This window comes from Schistocerca cancellata, chromosome 9, assembly GCF_023864275.1.
Source record: "Schistocerca cancellata isolate TAMUIC-IGC-003103 chromosome 9, iqSchCanc2.1, whole genome shotgun sequence".
NCBI lineage: Eukaryota > Metazoa > Arthropoda > Insecta > Orthoptera > Acrididae > Schistocerca > Schistocerca cancellata.
Window position 1 is genome coordinate 482893756 of NC_064634.1, and position 17887 is coordinate 482911642.

The following is a 17887-nucleotide window of genomic DNA, read 5'->3' on the forward strand; positions in this document are numbered from 1 at the left end:
TCGCATAGTGCTCAGAGCCATTTGAACCATTTGAACTGTAGGTTTGTCAGTGCAGCCAGTAACTTGACAAATGGAGATGTTCCAACTCAATAGTTTCTGACTGCAGCAATTAAATGGAAATAGTCACACAAGCCAAGGACGAACCAAAGCGAAACATGATCTACGTTTACAGCTACACTGACACTCCACAATTCACCTTACAACGCGTAGCGGAGGGCAACCCATACAACTAGTAGTCATTTTCTTTCCTGATTCACTCGCAAAGAGAGCGAGGGAGAAACGACTATCTACATGCCAACGTACGGGCCCCAGTTTCTCGTATCGTATCTTCGTGGCCGTTACGCGCAATGTATGTAGGAGGCAACTGGCTCTCTAAATTAATGGTTCTCTAAATTTTCTCAAGAGTGTTCCTAGAAAAGGACGTCACCTTTCCTCCAGGGATTTTTCCCAAGCATATCCGTTACAAGTGTTGCTCTAACTTACCAATAATGAGTGTAGCAGCCCACCTCGGAGTTGCTTCGATGTCTTCCTCTAATCCATCCTGGTAGTAATTCCAAACACTCTACACTACCAAAGAACAGGTTGCACTAGCGTTCTATATGCGGTCTTTCCTAGGATTCGCCCAATAAAGCTAAGTTGACCATTCGCTTTTCCTATCACAATCCTCACATGCTGGTTCCATTTCATATCGCTTTGCAACGTTACGCTCAGACATTACACGACGTGACTGTGTCAAGCGGGACACTACTAAAGACGTATCCGAACATTACGTGTTTGTTTTTCCTACTCATTCGCACTAACTTACATTTTTCCACATTTCGGGCTAGCGGCCATTCATCACACCAACTGGAAATTTTGTATAGGTCCTGTTGTATCAACCTAGTCACTTATCTTCGACACCTTAACATACACCACGGCATCATCAGCAAACAACAGCGTGGAAATTAGACGGCTGAAAGGTGTTTGATTTGACATACTTAACTTACATCGATCATATGTTGCCAGCATTTATTCTCATAACAGAAAGAAGGGGGTAAAAATATAGCGTAGCGGAAACATCACTTTGTTTGATACTGGCAATGTAAAATACGAAATTGTTAAACACAAAATTTACCACTCACAAATAATGTATCAGACCCTTTTAGCCAGTTCAGCAGTGTTACCTAAAAGTAAAATTTCCTTCCCTTTCTTGTACATCTTTCCCTGGGAAGCACTCAAGTTCTTAACTGAGTATTTTTTAAATGAAATCATTCCACCTTTTGGCTGTTAAAGCATTATTTAATGCAATTGCAATTTGGAAATGTTGTCATTTTCAAGCACTGTGGGATTTTGTAAGCCACTCAGTAATATAAAGCTGGAGCTTGCTGTGTAAGAGCGGTTGCATGAGGTGTACGTTTATCAGCTGCTCCATATACAAGGTGATTCAAAAGAAAGGGAAATTCTGAAATGTGTTGCGTCAACGCTGCAGGGTAAGTGGCGCAGAATACCACACATAATACTGCTCGCATTTCCTTTTAGTAAACAGAAAACACGGAGCAGTGGAACGGTATGCTGCGAGCCTTAGCGGTAAAATCCCGTTACAAAATGAAACTGTGGAGGCCAAGCGTCGGGAATTTTGACGTCATTTCAACATCGAAGGGCACGGTCGTGTTCTCTCAGCGCATGCAATCCCCATCTGGGTCCATAATTTTGAAGCAACGCGTGCTTCATTGAAGAAGTAGTCTGCAAGGAGACCCTGAACCGGCTTTGTGCGTAGACACCTTGTGTCACACAGCTCCACAAATCCACCTGCGAACTTTAGAATCGACGATACGCAGAACTGGTGGTATTTTGCCTTACAAAGGTGACCCAACTAGCTATTAAGCAGGTGGTTATAGTGTGTATGGGGCGGTTTTGGTTTTTGCTTGCTTATTCTAGAATTGAGAGCAACTGTTTGAGGTGAAATGACAAGTTTAATGTCGCAATATTTCTCACAAAACTACAACTTCCACACAGTTTCCAACTTGCCATCATAAAAACAGCGCAATGGATAATGCATCTTGCCAACATCAAAAAGTGAAGTACGTTTTTATACAACAATGTTAAATATTAACTCTCTGAAAGCACATCAGTTCTAAACACAATATTATGAAAGTTTAATTGGAAGTATCTTTCCATTAAACCTAAGCACAGTAATATGAACGTTTAATTGGAAGTTTCTTTACAAAACTGCTCCTATACATACGTTATGATGTTGGTCAGTACTACAAAAACCGTCAGATTCGGTACTACTTAGGATGACTGTCAAGTCTACGGTGGATGGTCAGTCAAGTTACAAATTTGAGCGCAAGATTACCCAAGGCCGCTCTAGTTTACAGCGGACGCAAGCTGGTGAACCAACACAAAGTTTACGACTCTGCACGCGGTATTTACCTTAAGCTGCGATGTGCTGCTGTTTTCAAGGCCGCTCTCTTCCCACTAAAATTCCTACAAAACTAATCTGGCCTTTGCTCAACTTTCCAGCAGAAGCTTTCCCTATGATTCTCATTATGCGAGAAAACATGTACTCAGCCCTAGTCTTATTACGTGGCCATATACACGCGCATGATTGGAGCAGCGTGCATATTGTAGTGCCCTCTCAGTTCTCGCAAGAACAGTTAACTAATTAGGCTGGTTTGTGCTACAGCTAATTCTGTAGCAAGAGTGCAGCCGCTGTGAACGCTGTGTCCACACGAATTTCTTCACTGAGTCGTACAGAGCGTTAAGTGCTCTGTTCCGCACTTGACGCCAGTTCAGAGAAGAGTTCCTCCTCAAAATTTCTCTCTTGACCTACTCATGGCTGAACTGCCTCCTTCCACTGAGGTTCCTTTTTCATATCATGGCTTTTTTAGACCAATAGGAGAATTTCTCTTACACTCCTGGAAATGGAAAAAAGAACACATTGACACCGGTGTGTCAGACCCACCATACTTGCTCCGGACACTGCGAGAGCGCTGTACAAGCAATGATCACACGCACGGCACAGCGGACACACCAGGAACCGCGGTGTTGGCCGTCGAATGGCGCTAGCTGCGCAGCATTTGTGCACCGCCGCCGTCAGTGTCAGCCAGTTTGCCGTGGCATACGGAGCTCCATCGCAGTCTTTAACACTGGTAGCATGCCGCGACAGCGTGGACGTGAACCGTATGTGCAGTTGACGGACTTTGAGCGAGGGCGTATAGTGGGCATGCGGGAGGCCGGGTGGACGTACCGCCGAATTGCTCAACACGTGGGGCGTGAGGTCTCCACAGTACATCGATGTTGTCGCCAGTGGTCGGCGGAAGGTGCACGTGCCCGTCGACCTGGGACCGGACCGCAGCGACGCACGGATGCTCGCCAAGACCGTAGGATCCTACGCAGTGCCGTAGGGGACCGCACCGCCACTTCCCAGCAAATTAGGGACACTGTTGCTCCTGGGGTATCGGCGAGGACCATTCGCAACCGTCTCCATGAGGCTGGGCTACGGTCCCGCACACCGTTAGGCCGTCTTCCGCTTACGCCCCAACATCGTGCAGCCCGCCTCCAGTGGCGTCGCGACAGGCGTGAATGGAGGGACGAATGGAGACGTGTCGTCTTCAGCGATGAGAGTCGCTTCTGCCTTGGTGCCAATGATGGTCGTATGCGTGTTTGGCGCCGTGCAGGTGAGCGCCACAATCAGGACTGCATACGACCGAGGCACACAGGGCCAACACCCGGCATCATGGTGTGGGGAGCGATCTCCTACACTGGCCGTACACCACTGGTGATCGTCGAGGGGACACTGAATAGTGCACGGTACATCCAAACCGTCATCGAACCCATCGTTCTACCATTCCTAGACCGGCAAGGGAACTTGCTGTTCCAACAGGACAATGCACGTCCGCATGTATCCCGTGCCACCCAACGTGCTCTAGAAGGTGTAAGTCAACTACCCTGGCCAGCAAGATCTCCGGATCTGTCCCCCATTGAGCATGTTTGGGACTGGATGAAGCGTCGTCTCAGGCGGTCTGCACGTCCAGCACGAACGCTGGTCCAACTGAGGCGCCAGGTGAAAATGGCATGGCAAGCCGTTCCACAGGACTACATCCAGCATCTCTACGATCGTCTCCATGGGAGAATAGCAGCCTGCATTGCTGCGAAAGGTGGATATACACTGTACTAGTGCCGACATTGTGCATGCTCTGTTGCCTGTGTCTATGTGCCTGTGGTTCTGTCAGTGTGATCATGTGATGTATCTGACCCCAGGAATGTGTCAATAAAGTTTCCCCTTCCTGGGACAATGAATTCACGGTGTTCTTATTTCAGTTTCCAGCAGTGTATTTTGTAGAAGGACACTCTACCGATCGCAATGTCCCTTCTATCAAATTGCGTCGAAACTTCAGTATTTTTCTCCTTCCTAGTGCGTTCCCACAAATCGGGCGCTTTGTGCCCGTTCTAGACACCTAAAGTACATTGACCTTTCCATGTGTCACACTCGCTGGACGAAAATGCGTCACTCTTTTGTTCGTATCCTGTTGGAATTCTGAAACACAGTTTTCTGAAGCTTCTTCTCTGCCCTTGCGCAGATGCCTCGCTACAGGCGGTCCTCCGGCTTGCATCACGTGGCCCGGGATCGCTGTCCTCCTTCCTGCCACACCTTTAAGTGGTTTCTGGCGTAACTTTCACAGCATGGCTTCGCTATATCGTTATGGAGCTGGCTTTTCAAAACTAAAAGTGACTCGACTCACGTTCCCTGTTCTACCTTCCACTCAGAGACATGCATTATATAGGAATGGTGTGTTAATTACCATCGATTGACTGTCATCTTCTTTTGCATTATATATTGATAGGCAAATGTTCTCATAACTTCTGATTTACGTTAGGTGTCATCTCCATGTTCTCATTGTAATTTGTAGAGGTCTCATGTAAGATGTGAATCTGATCATTTACTCTGCCACATTATAAATGTTTTGGATCGTCAGTGTATATTAAAAACAGCGGGTTTATCCATGGGACTGCATGATGAATGTGGAGGATTTCCCTTTAATTTCTTTTAAGTCTGAAATGCATCTGGAATTCATTCCTCTGATAGTCGGCGGGGAGAGAATGTGTGGACCTCAGAGTTTTCAGTCGCTTCGCCTTGCCCACAGCGAGTGAGACGAGTGAGTCAATGCGCGTGATCGAGGGGTGAACACTGGCCGCCCAAGACCTCGAGACCAGCCGCCCACTGTTATATTCACTGCAGCATAGGGCGGCGTGCAGCTCTGACAAGATTCGCAAAGCTTGGAGAAGAAAGCGGTTGTGTGCTGAGTTCAGACAAATCACCAAGTGGCCGCTGTAGTGGCGAATTTACACTGATGAGCCAAAATGTTATGACCACTTAACTAATAGCCAGTATGGCCAGTTTTGCCACAGATAACAGCGGCAACACATCGTATGATGGAAGCAGTGAGGCCTCGGTAGGTCGCTGGAAGGAGTTGGCACAACATTTGCACACACAAGTCACCTAACTCCCATAAATTCTGTAGAAGGAGGTGATGAACTCCACATTCTATCACATCCCATATGTGTTTGACCGGGTTCAGATCTGGCTATTTAGGGTCCATCTCATCAATTGAAACCTGCCATTTTGTCCCTCAAACAGCTCCATCACAGTTCGGGCCTCGTAAAATGGTGCATTATCTTGTAGCAAAATGTCAGTGCCATCGGGAAACTCGATCGTCATGATGGGGTACACGTGGTCTACAACCAGTGTACGATATTGCTTGGGCGTCATGGTGCCTTGCCTGGGATCCACTTGACTGAGCGATACCCAACTGAATGTTTACCAGAGCATAATGGAGGCTCCATCAGCTTGTCTCCATCCCACAGTAAAGATGTCAAGGAGCCATTTCCCTGGAGGACTACAGATTCGCGCTCTACCATGCATGATTAAGATGGTATCAGGATTCATCAGACAATGTAACGCTTTGCCATTGCGCCAACGTCCAGTGCCGATGGTCATGTGTCTGTTTCTGATGTAGTTGCCGACGTCATGGTGTTAACATTGGCACTTGCATGGGTCGTCGCCTGTTGAGGCCCATAGTTAGAAGTGACTGGTGCACTGTGTGTTAAGACATTTGCAGTCTTCTCAGCATTGAAGTCTGATTCTAGTTCTGTCACATTTCTCCATCTATCCTGTTTTACCATTCTGCCCAGACGTCCGACGTCCGCCCAACCCCACGACGTTTGGAGGTGTTTCACGTTGGTTTTATTATGTGTTGAAGACACTCACCACAGCACCCCTGAGCGGGCGAGGTGGCCAAGTGGTTAGCATTGGATTCGCATTCGTGAGGAGGACGGTTCGATCCCCCATCGGGCATCCTGATTTAGGTTTTCCATGATTTCTCTTAATCGCATTAGGCAAATGCTGGGATGGTTCCTCTGAAAAGTAATGGCTGCCTTCCTTCCACATCCAATCCGCTGGGACCCATGACCTCGTAGTCTCGTCCCGTTCCCACAAATCACCCAACCAAACCAACCAACAGTACTCCTGGAACACCTGAGAAGTGTATACTGACTTTTCCAAAGTACACGTGCCGAACTCCAGACGATCACAGCCTGCCTTCAGTCGAGCTCTGATAGACCGTGCACGCCTTTCCCATAACACATTGACAGCACGCCCACTGATACTACATGCACCATGCGTGTGTCTGACTAGCAGTCATTCCTCGTCAGGTGACGTTGCTATCACCTGGACGCGTTTTATCGATAGCATGTCGGCGGTCATAATGTTCTGGCCAATCACTGTATATGCGTAGTTTTCTCGAAGGGCACAAATTACCTATGCAGACGGCGTGCTCCTTACGATAACGTAGCAGTGTTGTGAAGCAGCGACGTGGCGCTTTTTGCCTCGTGCCGGGGGACCGCCCGCACATTAAGTGTAAACATCGAGAAGGCTAAGTTATAGAAAGCTTTGACGGGATGCCCTTTGATTGGTCGTAGAACACCATCTTTGGGTGTGGTGATTTATCGTAGGGCGACACTTGCAAGTTTTTGGAATTAAGAATCGGGATAGGTCAGCGTTCGCTAACGACCGAGAAGCGACACCAAACATGCGAGAACAAGATTTGTCGGAGTTTCCGGATTGCAGAAGGGAAGTAATTACTGACGTTTAACCAGAGTACACAGCTACGATCCCCTTCTGTTTGCTTACTCACAGTTGAATTACAAACACCTGTGCTGTAGTTAGGGTCTTGCACCTCGGGTAGTGGGGATACTCTCCATTCGCCTTGGTGGGTCCTCATTTGCGTGTAACTGACGAATAAAAATAAGAATTTAGCGTGAAACGCAATAGCCTTAAGTAATATGAAGTACAGAGAATGGTTGTGTGTAATGGGTAGGGTAAGGCAATCACGTATGGGAAGTAGTGGGTTCGAAACTCGACGGGTGAATGAACTTTCTTTTATATTTTAAACCTGTTATGACTTTTATCATTGTTTTTATTGTCAGACTGGTTGAAATGTAACTCTTTATTTCCATTCCTTTCTCCCAAGATTTTTCAGTCATGGAATGAACTTTTTCAGTTATTTGATTTTTCTTTATGTCCTCCTTCTTCCACTCGGGATTTTAGTGAATTTGAGTTCAATTATACTTGTGTGTTACGATGTTCAATTATTTAAAAATTTCGATCTATCATTTAAAAAGTAAAAGCCGAAATACTCTACTTATATCAACTGTGAAATGCAGTGAAGAACGTTTTCTTTGTTACAGGATGTGCAAGTTCTTTTGCACTGTAATCGTCATACACACACTTGAAACATAACTGAAACACATATTAGACTATGGAAAAAAGAACATAGCTAAGATTTCAACGAAAGAAGGTTTTGTAAGTAAAACAATATTCAAACAGAATGATGAATAGGTACAATGAACGCAATAACCAGACAAAAAAATAGAATGATAAAACGGAAGAAATTTAATCTAAATTACTAAACGAAATTAATTAAAAACACATGGACCAAAACTTTTGAGGAGAAAAATTGTGGTAGGAAGAGAAAGGAAGAGAAAGAGAGCAAATGAAGAAGCTGACGTTTATATTAAAATTTGGTGTAAAAGGAATGGAAATACAAAATTGCGTTTAAATCAGTAAACAATAAAAATGATGATAAAAGTCATTTCGATAAAAATTTAAAAATAAATGAATTTAACTTCCGTACGAGATTCGAACCAGATAACTTCTGCATTTGAACGCCATTAACCTATCCACTACACCACACAATGAGTCCAAGTAGTACTTCTTCAGTAAAGTATTGAGTGTCACGCAAAATTTCGAAATTTTTTTCATCCATTACATTCAACTGTGGACCCAGCAGGATCTTAAGGGGGGTAGGAAGTCAAACGTGCCGACTTGGAGCAGGAGAGGCACCACACGACATTTTAATTTCCACTGTTATAGTCTTACAAATGAATTCATAAAACTTTCTCAACACGACCAGGAAGGATTCAGGATTCAAACTCATAGCAATGTAAGTGCAAAAGTATAACAAAATAAATTTTTTTACGTGTGAAATTTCATAATTTTTTCACTTACTATGTAAGGAGTCAGGCAAGTCCAAAACCATCCATGAAAACCCTGACATGATAAGCAAATCTAGTAATATGTCACATAGCTCCGAATAAATCGTGACTTTAAATTAACCAAATTAATACGAGTAACGAGTGAGCAAATGGAATACCACAGACTAACACAAGAATGCCTAAATGCATGTCACACTTTCCCACCGTGAGACAGACGAAGTTCCGAGGGGAGAAACGAGAACAGAAGCCGAGAGCAGATCCGTGTTAAGCTGGAAGGCCCTACGATAAGGGACGGACACCCACGTCGCCATTTAACCGCTAGGACGACCCCCCAGCCCATGTTAAAAGCTAGAGCCCTCCAGAAGAACAGTATAGATCTTACGATAACACAAAAAAGGGCCACCCCAACCGCAAGTTTTAGCGTGAGACTTTTTCGCGTCTCTGTTACGTTGCAAACTATAAAAACATTGCCCCACCACATAAAGTATTACGTTTCTCATTGGATGGACAGAATTTTTGGAGGCGGAGCTTAAGGTTAACATTGAGACCCTGATTGGTCAGCCAGATAGTTTTTTTTAAACCAACAAGGTAATGAACGCACGCGATGCCGCATAACAGCGCATAAAACTTCACTCAGAACTGCAGAAGTCTTATCTGTTACACCCCCTTTTTGCGTAATACTAGTGTCGATCGTCAATTAAAGCTCATGGTGTTCACATTTGCCACTTGAAGTAAAAATCTGAAACGCGGTGATTTTTGTGTTATATAGTTATTGAGAAGCTACATCAGCCACTATAATTTACGACAAGTTAGATAAGTAATTAAAGATAATTGAGGGTCACTGTAGACCATTTTGATAGTTTTCTCTCTTGTGAAACTTAATTTAAACCTAGATTATAGATGTGATATGGCAAAGTTCATCCTTCGATCCATTGTAGAACTTGGAAACCCATTCAGGGAATATTCGTTCACATTTTTGTTGAACGCAGTTGGGTTTTACCATCCTGTATTAAAACATTTCCTTTTATCAATAGTGCAATTTATAAACAATGTTTTGTGAGTAGAATAAAATTTCCAGTGGTAAACTTAACTGCTTTTTCGACGTTATTTTACCAGCTAACTAAAATTAGGAAAGCCTTGAACCCCTTACACTAAATTTAGTTAGTATTAAGATTCTTTTACAGGGAGTGCAGTGGTGCAGACGCTGAAATCATTAAGTATTTAGTTATATCATCGCTAGTCTCACTGAATTCTTCTGAACTCTACATGTGATGTGTGGTCTGGCGTCTCCTTACCAGCAACAGGTCCTAGGTTCAAACTAGTCAATTCCCTAAAAAACACGCTCAGTGCGTCGTTGCGCGAAAGTGGTAGAGAGACACGATATAGAACAAACAGACACCACGCAGAATGTTAGAACTATTGGCTGCATTTGTTGCTATAGGTACACTTTCTTCACAAGTAGGAAAGATTCTTAGAAGAATTTTGCACAGCACACAAACCATACTTACAGTGTATGAAACTCTAAATTTTATTAAATTAATGGTAAAATGAATGAGCTGTTACATTTTAAAATTCATGTTTAGAAGAAACTCAAATTTTATGGTTAATTATGTCAATGTTTAGTTTTTAATAGATCTGGAAAATTCTAAAGTTTCATGCACCTGTAAGTATGGTTTGAATGCTGTGCAAAATTCATCAAAGAATCTCTCTTACTTATGAAGAGAAGTGTACCTATAGCAACGAATGCAGCCAATAGTTAGTGAAAAAATGATGACATTTCACATGTAAAAAAAAATATATTTTGTTATATTTTTGAACTTCCACTGCTATGAGCGTGAATCCTGAACCCTTCCTGGTCATGCTGACAAAGTTTTATGAATTTAATTGTAAAAGTATAGACAGTGGATATTAAAATGTCCTGTGGTGCCGCTCCTGCTCCAAGTCGGCCAGTTTGACCTCCTACCCGCCTTAACCTAGATAATCGAATACACGGTTTCATAAAGTCAATCGCACCGCTGGGAACCTCTCCTTGTCAGTACATGTCGGTGGCACTTAGAGCCTTAACTGCAATGGCGCCTTGCAACTGTACTGACTGTTCTCATTCGTTTGTTCCCGCAGACGGGGTTTGCTCGAAAGAAATGAACAACCCAGCAGGTACCTAAAACTGCGGCTGATTCGGCGGGTTGTTTCCATTCGGCGCTCGCCGTCAGTGACGCCGACCGCCGACGCCGCTGTGCTTTGCGCGCTGGCGCTGCAGCCTCACGACCGCCCAGACAGTGTGAGTGAGAGGGGGGTGTGGTGGTGTGTGCCCGCAGTGCCTGGTGGGCAACAAGTACCTGCCGTACGCGCTGCTGCTGCAGCCTCGCGGCCTCCCAGACAGTGTGAGTGAGGTGTGTGTGGGGTGTTGCGTGCCCGCAGTGCCTGGTGGGCAACAAGTACCTGTCGTACGCGCTGCCGCTGCAGCCTCGCAGCCGCCCAGACAGTGTGAGTGAGGTGTGTGTGGGGTGTTGCGTGCCCGCAGTGCCTGGTGGGCAACAAGTACCTGCCGTACGCGCTGGCGCTGCAGCCTCGCGGCCGCCCAGACAGTGTGAGTGCGGTGTGTGTGGGGTGTTGCGTGCCCGCAGTGCCTGGTGGGCAACATGTACCTGCCGTATGCGCTGCCGCTGCAGCCTCGCGGCCGCCCAGACAGTGTGAGTGAGGTGTGTGTGGGGTGTTGTGTGCCCGCAGTGCCTGGTGGGCAACAGGTACCTGCCATACGCGCTGGCGCTGAAGCCTCGCGGCCACCCAGACAGTGTGAGTGAGGTGTGTGTGGGGTGTTGCGTGCCCGCAGTGACTTGTGGGTAATAAGTACCTACCGTACGCGCTGCCGCTGAGCCTCGCGGCCGCCCAGACAGTGTGAGTGAGAGGGGGGTGTTGTAGTGTGTGCCCGCAGTGCCTGGTGGGCAACAAGTACCTGCCGTACGCGCTGCCGCTGCAGCCTCGCGGCCGCCCAGACAGTGTGAGAGAGGTGTGTGTGGGGTGTTGCGTGCCTGCAGTGCCTGGTGGGCAACAAGTACCTGCCGTACTCGCTGCCGCTGCGGCCTCGCGGCCGCCCAGACAGTGTGAGTGAGAGGGGGGTGTGGTGGTGTGTGCCCGCAGTGCCTGGTGGGCAACAAGTACCTGCCGTACGCGCTGGCACTGCAGCCTTGCGGCCATCCAGACAGTGTGAGTGAGGTGTGTGAGTGGTGTTGTGTGCCCGCAGTGCCTGGTGGTCAACAATTACCTGCCGTACGCGCTGGCGCTGCAGACTCGCGGCCGCCCAGACAGTGTGAGTGAGGTGTGTGTGGGGTGTTGCGTGCCCACAGTGCCTGGTGGGCAACAAGTACCTGCCGTACGCGCTGCCAATGCAGCCTCGCGGCCGTCCAGACAGCGTGAGTGAGAGGGGGGTGTGGTGGTGTGTGCCCGCAGTGCCTGGTGGGCCACAAGTACCTGCCGTACGCACTGGCGCTGCAGCCTCGCGGGCGCCCAGACAGTGTGAGTGAGGTGTGTGTGGGGTGTTGCGTGCCCGCAGTGCCTGGTGGGCAACAAGTACCTGCCGCACGCACCTGCCGCTGCAGCCTCGTGGCCGCCCAGACAGTGTGAGTGAGGTGTGTTTTGTGCCCACAGTGCCTGGTCGGCAACAAGTACCTGCCGTACACGTTTGCGCTGCAGCCTCGGGGCCGCCCAGACAGTGTGAGTGAGGTCTGTGTGGGGTGTTGCGTGCCCGCAGTGCCTGGTGGGCAACAAGTACCTACCGTACGCGCTGCTGCTGCAGCCTCGCGGCGGCCCAGACAGTGTGAGTGAGAGGGGGGTGTGGTGGTGTGGCCCGCAGTGCCTGGTGGGCAACAAGTACCTGCCGTACGCGCTGGCGCTGCAGCCTCGCAGCCGCCCAGACAGTGTGAGTGAGGTGTGTGTGGGGTGTTGCGTGCCCGCAGTGCCTGGTGTGCAACATGTACCTGCCGTATGCGCTGCCGCTGCAGCCTCGCAGCCGCCCAGACAGTGTGAGTGAGGTGTGTGTGGGGTGTTGTGTGCCCGCAGTGCCTGGTGGGAAACAAGTACCTGCCGTACGCGCTGGCGCTGCAGCCTCGCGGCCGCCCAGACAGTGTGAGTGAGGTGTGTGTGGGGTGTTGCGTGCCTGCAGTGCCTGGTGGGCAACAAGTACCTGCCGTACGTGCTGGCGCTGCAGCCTCGCGGCCGCCCAGACCGTGTGAGTGAGGTGTGTGTGGGGTGTTGCGTGCCCACAGTGTCTGGTGGGCAACAAGTACCTGCCGTACGCGCTGGCGCTGCAGCCTCGCGGCCGCCCAGACAGTGTGAGTGAGGTGTGTGTGGGGTGTTGCGTGCCCGCAGTGCCTGGTGGACAACAAGTACCTGCTGTACACGCTGGCGCTGCAGCCTCGCGGCCGCCCAGACAGTGTGAGTGAGGTGTGTGTGGGGTGTTGCGTGCCCGCAGTGCCTGGTGGGCAACAAGTACCTGTCGTACGTGCTGGCGCTGTAGCCTCGCGGCCGTCCAGACAGTGTGAGTGAGGTGTGTGTGGGGTGTTGCGTGCCCGCAGTGCCTGGTGGGCAACAAGTACCTGCCGTACGCGCTGGCGCTGCAGCCTCGCGGCCGCCCAGACAGTGTGAGTGAGGTGTGTGTGGGGTGTTGCGTGCCCGCAGTGCCTGGTGGGCAACAAGTACCTGTCGTACGTGCTGGCGCTGTAGCCTCGTGGCCGTCCAGACAGTGTGAGTGAGGTGTGTGTGGGGAGTTGCGTGCCCGCAGTGCCTGGTGGGCAACAAGTACCTGCCGTACGCGCTGGCGCTGTAGCCTCTCGGCCGCCCAGACAGTGTGAGTGAGGTGTGTGTGGGGTGTTGCGTGCCCGCAGTGCCTGGTGGGCAACAAGTACCTGCCGTACGCGCTGCCAATGCAGCCTCGCGGCCGTCCAGACAGCGTGAGTGAGAGGGGGGTGTGGTGGTGTGTGCCCGCAGTGCCTGGTGGGCCACAAGTACCTGCCGTACGCACTGGCGCTGCAGCCTCGCGGGCGCCCAGACAGTGTGAGTGAGGTGTGTGTGGGGTGTTGCGTGCCCGCAGTGCCTCGTGGGCAACAAGTACCTGCCGCACGCACCTGCCGCTGCAGCCTCGTGGCCGCCCAGACAGTGTGAGTGAGGAGTGTTTTGTGCCCACAGTGCCTGGTCGGCAACAAGTACCTGCCGTACACGTTTGCGCTGCAGCCTCGGGGCCGCCCAGACAGTGTGAGTGAGGTCTGTGTGGGGTGTTGCGTGCCCGCAGTGCCTGGTGGGCAACAAGTACCTACCGTACGCGCTGCCGCTGCAGCCTCACGGCGGCCCAGACAGTGTGAGTGAGAGGGGGGTGTGGTGGTGTGTGCCCGCAGTGCCTGGTGGGCAACAAGTACCTGCCGTACGCGCTGGCGCTGCAGCCTCGCAGCCGCCCAGACAGTGTGAGTGAGGTGTGTGTGGGGTGTTGCGTGCCCGCAGTGCCTGGTGTGCAATATGTACCTGCCGTATGCGCTGCCGCTGCAGCCTCGCAGCCGCCCAGACAGTGTGAGTGAGGTGTGTGTGGGGTGTTGTGTGCCCGCAGTGCCTGGTGGGAAACAAGTACCTGCCGTACGCGCTGGCGCTGCAGCCTCGCGGCCGCCCAGACAGTGTGAGTGAGGTGTGTGTGGGGTGTTGCGTGCCTGCAGTGCCTGGTGGGCAACAAGTACCTGCCGTACGTGCTGGCGCTGCAGCCTCGCGGCCGCCCAGACCGTGTGAGTGAGGTGTGTGTGGGGTGTTGCGTGCCCGCAGTGTCTGGTGGGCAACAAGTACCTGCCGTACGCGCTGGCGCTGCAGCCTCGCGGCCGCCCAGACAGTGTGAGTGAGGTGTGTGTGGGGTGTTGCGTGCCCGCAGTGCCTGTTGGACAACAAGTACCTGCTGTACGCGCTGGCGCTGCAGCCTCGCGGCCGCCCAGACAGTGTGAGTGAGGTGTGTGTGGGGTGTTGCGTGCCCGCAGTGCCTGGTGGGCAACAAGTACCTGTCGTACGTGCTGGCGCTGTAGCCTCGCGGCCGTCCAGACAGTGTGAGTGAGGTGTGTGTGGGGTGTTGCGTGCCCGCAGTGCCTGGTGGGCAACAAGTACCTGCCGTACGCGCTGGCGCTGCAGCCTCGCGGCCGCCCAGACAGTGTGAGTGAGGTGTGTGTGGGGTGTTGCGTGCCCGCAGTGCCTGGTGGGCAACAAGTACCTGTCGTACGTGCTGGCGCTGTAGCCTCGCGGCCGTCCAGACAGTGTGAGTGAGGTGTGTGTGGGGTGTTGCGTGCCCGCAGTGCCTGGTGGGCAACAAGTACCTGCCGTACGCGCTGGCGCTGCAGCCTCGCGGCCGCCCAGACAGTGTGAGTGAGGTGTGTGTGGGGTGTTGCGTGCCCGCAGTGCCTGGTGGGCAACAAGTACCTGTCGTACGTGCTGGCGCTGTAGCCTCGCGGCCGTCCAGACAGTGTGAGTGAGGTGTGTGTGGGGTGTTGCGTGCCCGCAGTGCCTGGTGGGCAACATGTACCTGCCGTACGCACTGGCGCTGCAGCCTCGCGGCCGCCCAGACAGTCTGAGTGAGAGGGGGGTGTGGTGTTGTGTGCCGCAGTGCCTGGTGGGCAACAAGTACCCGCCCTACGCGCTGCCGCTGCAGCCTCGCGGCCGCCCAGACAGTCTGAGTGAGAGGGGGGTGTGGTGTTGTGTGCCGCAGTGCCTGGTGGGCAACAAGTACCTGCCCTACGAGCTGCCGCTGCAGCCTCGCGGCCGCTCAGACAGTGTGAGTGAGGTGTGTGTGGGATGTTGCGTGCCCGCAGTGCCTGGTGGGCAACAAGTACCTGCCGTACGCGCTGGCGCTGCCGCCTTGCGGCCGCCCAGACAGTGTGAGTGAGGTGTGTGTGGGGTGTTGCGTGCCCGCAGTGCCTGGTGGGCAACAAGTACCTGCCGTACGCGCTGGCACTGCAGCCTCGCAGCCGCCCAGACAGTGTGAGTGAGGTGTGTGTGGGGTGTTGCGTGCCCGCAGTGCCTGGTGTGCAACATGTACCTGCCGTATGCGCTGCCGCTGCAGCCTCGCAGCCGCCCAGACAGTGTGAGTGAGGTGTGTGTGGGGTGTTGTGTGCCCGCAGTGCCTGGTGGGAAACAAGTACCTGCCGTACGCGCTGGCGCTGCAGCCTCGCGGCCGCCCAGACAGTGTGAGTGAGGTGTGTGTGCGGTGTTGCGTGCCTGCAGTGCCTGGTGGGCAACAAGTACCTGCCGTACGTGCTGGCGCTGCAGCCTCGCGGCCGCCCAGACCGTGTGAGTGAGGTGTGTGTGGGGTGTTGTGTGCCCGCAGTGTCTGGTGGGCAACAAGTACCTGCCGTACGCGCTGGCGCTGCAGCCTCGCGGCCGCCCAGACAGTGTGAGTGAGGTGTGTGTGGGGTATTGCGTGCCCGCAGTGCCTGGTGGGCAACAAGTACCTGCCGTACGCGCTGGCGCTGCAGCCTCTCGGCCGCCCAGACAGTGTGAGTGAGGTGTGTGTGGGGTGTTGCGTGCCCGCAGTGCCTGGTGGGCAACAAGTACCTGTCGTACATGCTGGCGCTGTAGCCTCGCGGCCGTCCAGACAGTGTGAGTGAGGTGTGTGTGGGGTGTTGCGTGCCCGCAGTGCCTGGTGGGCAACATGTACCTGCCGTACGCACTGGCGCTGCAGCCTCGCGGCCGCCCAGACAGTCTGAGTGAGAGGGGGGTGTGGTGTTGTGTGCCGCAGTGCCTGGTGGGCAACAAGTACCTGCCCTACGCGCTGCCGCTGCAGCCTCGCGGCAGCCCAGACAGTCTGAGAGAGAGGGGGGTGTGGTGTTGTGTGCCGCAGTGCCTGGTGGGCAACAAGTACCTGCCCTACGAGCTGCCGCTGCAGCCTCGCGGCCGCCCAGACAGTGTGAGTGAGGTGTGTGTGGGGTGTTGCGTGCCCGCAGTGCCTGGTGGGCAACAAGTACCTGCCGTACGCGCTGGCGCTGCCGCCTTGCGGCCGCCCAGACAGTGTGAGTGAGGTGTGTGTGGGGTGTTGCGTGCCCGCAGTGCCTGGTGGGCAACAAGTACCTGCCGTACGCGCTGGCACTGCAGCCTCGCGGGCGCCCAGACAGTGTGAGTGAGGTGTGTGTGGGGTGTTGCGTGCCCGCAGTGCCTGGTGGGCAACAAGTACCGGCCGTACGCACTGGCGCCGCAAGCCTCGCGGCCGCCCAGACAGTGTGAGTGAGGTGTGTGTGGGGTGTTGCGTGCCCGCAGTGCCTGGTGGGCAACAAGTACCTGCCGTACGCGCTGGCGCTGCAGCCTCGCGGCCGCCCAGACAGTCTGAGTGAGAGGGGGGTGTGGTGTTGTGTGCCCGCAGTGCCTGGTGGGCAACAAGTACCTGCCGTACGCGCTGCCGCGGCGGCTGGACGGCGAGACGTACGAGGCGCTGTACGCTGCGGCCGCCGACCTGTCACTGCGCGCCGACCTACTGCACACCTGCTTCTGCCGCGACGACGCCGCGCCGGTCGCCAGCTACGTGCTGCAGCAGCCCAGGTGAGCCCCGCCTCCACTCAACCACTCCAGCTTCAAATGAAACTCAAAGATTAATTCTACACTACTTGCCATTAAAATTGCTGCACCACGAAGATGACGTGCTACAGACGCGAAATTTTACAGTCAGGAAGAAGATGCTGTGATATGCAAAAGATTAACATTTCAGAGCATTCACACAAGGTTGGAGCCGTTGGCGACACCTACAACGTGCTGACATGAGAAAAGATTCCAAACGATTTTTCATACACAAACAGCAGTTGACCGGCGTTGCCTGGTGAAACGTTGTTGTGATGCCTCGTGTAAGGAGGATAAATGCGTACCAACACGTTTCCGATTTTGATAAAGGTCGGATTGTAGCCTATCGCGATAGCGGTTTATCGTATCGCGACATTGCTGCTCGCTTTGGTCGAGATCCAATGACTGTTAGCAGAATATGGAATTGGTGGGTTCAGAAAGGTAGGCTAATACAGAACAACGTGCTGGATCCCAACGGCCTCGTATCACTAGCAGTCGAGATGATAGGCATCTCATCCGCATGCCTGTAACGGATCGTGCAACCACGTCTCGATCCCTGAGTCAATAGATGGGTACGTTACCATGACAACAAGCATCTCCACGAACAGTTCGACAACGTTTGCAGCAGCATTGACCATCATCTCGGAGGCCATGGCTGCGGTTACCCTTGACGCTGCATCACGGACAGGAGCGCCTGCGATGGTGTACTCAACGACGAACCTGAGTGCACGAATGGCAAAACGTAATTTTTTCGGATGAATCCAGGTTCTGTTTACAGCATCATGATGGT

General features: G+C 52.1%; 1 protein-coding gene across 1 annotated transcript in view; it reads left to right on the top strand.

Moving 5' to 3' along the window:
- The window catches only part of LOC126101510 (NACHT and WD repeat domain-containing protein 2-like), a 1881963-nt gene extending 1864877 nt beyond the window's left edge, over nucleotides 1-17086 (top strand). The window contains exon 8 of the mRNA XM_049912154.1: nucleotides 16907-17086. Coding sequence (XP_049768111.1) covers nucleotides 16907-17086 — 180 coding nt within the window. The remainder of the gene's footprint in view (nucleotides 1-16906) is intronic.
- The last annotated feature ends 801 nt before the right edge of the window (nucleotides 17087-17887 follow it).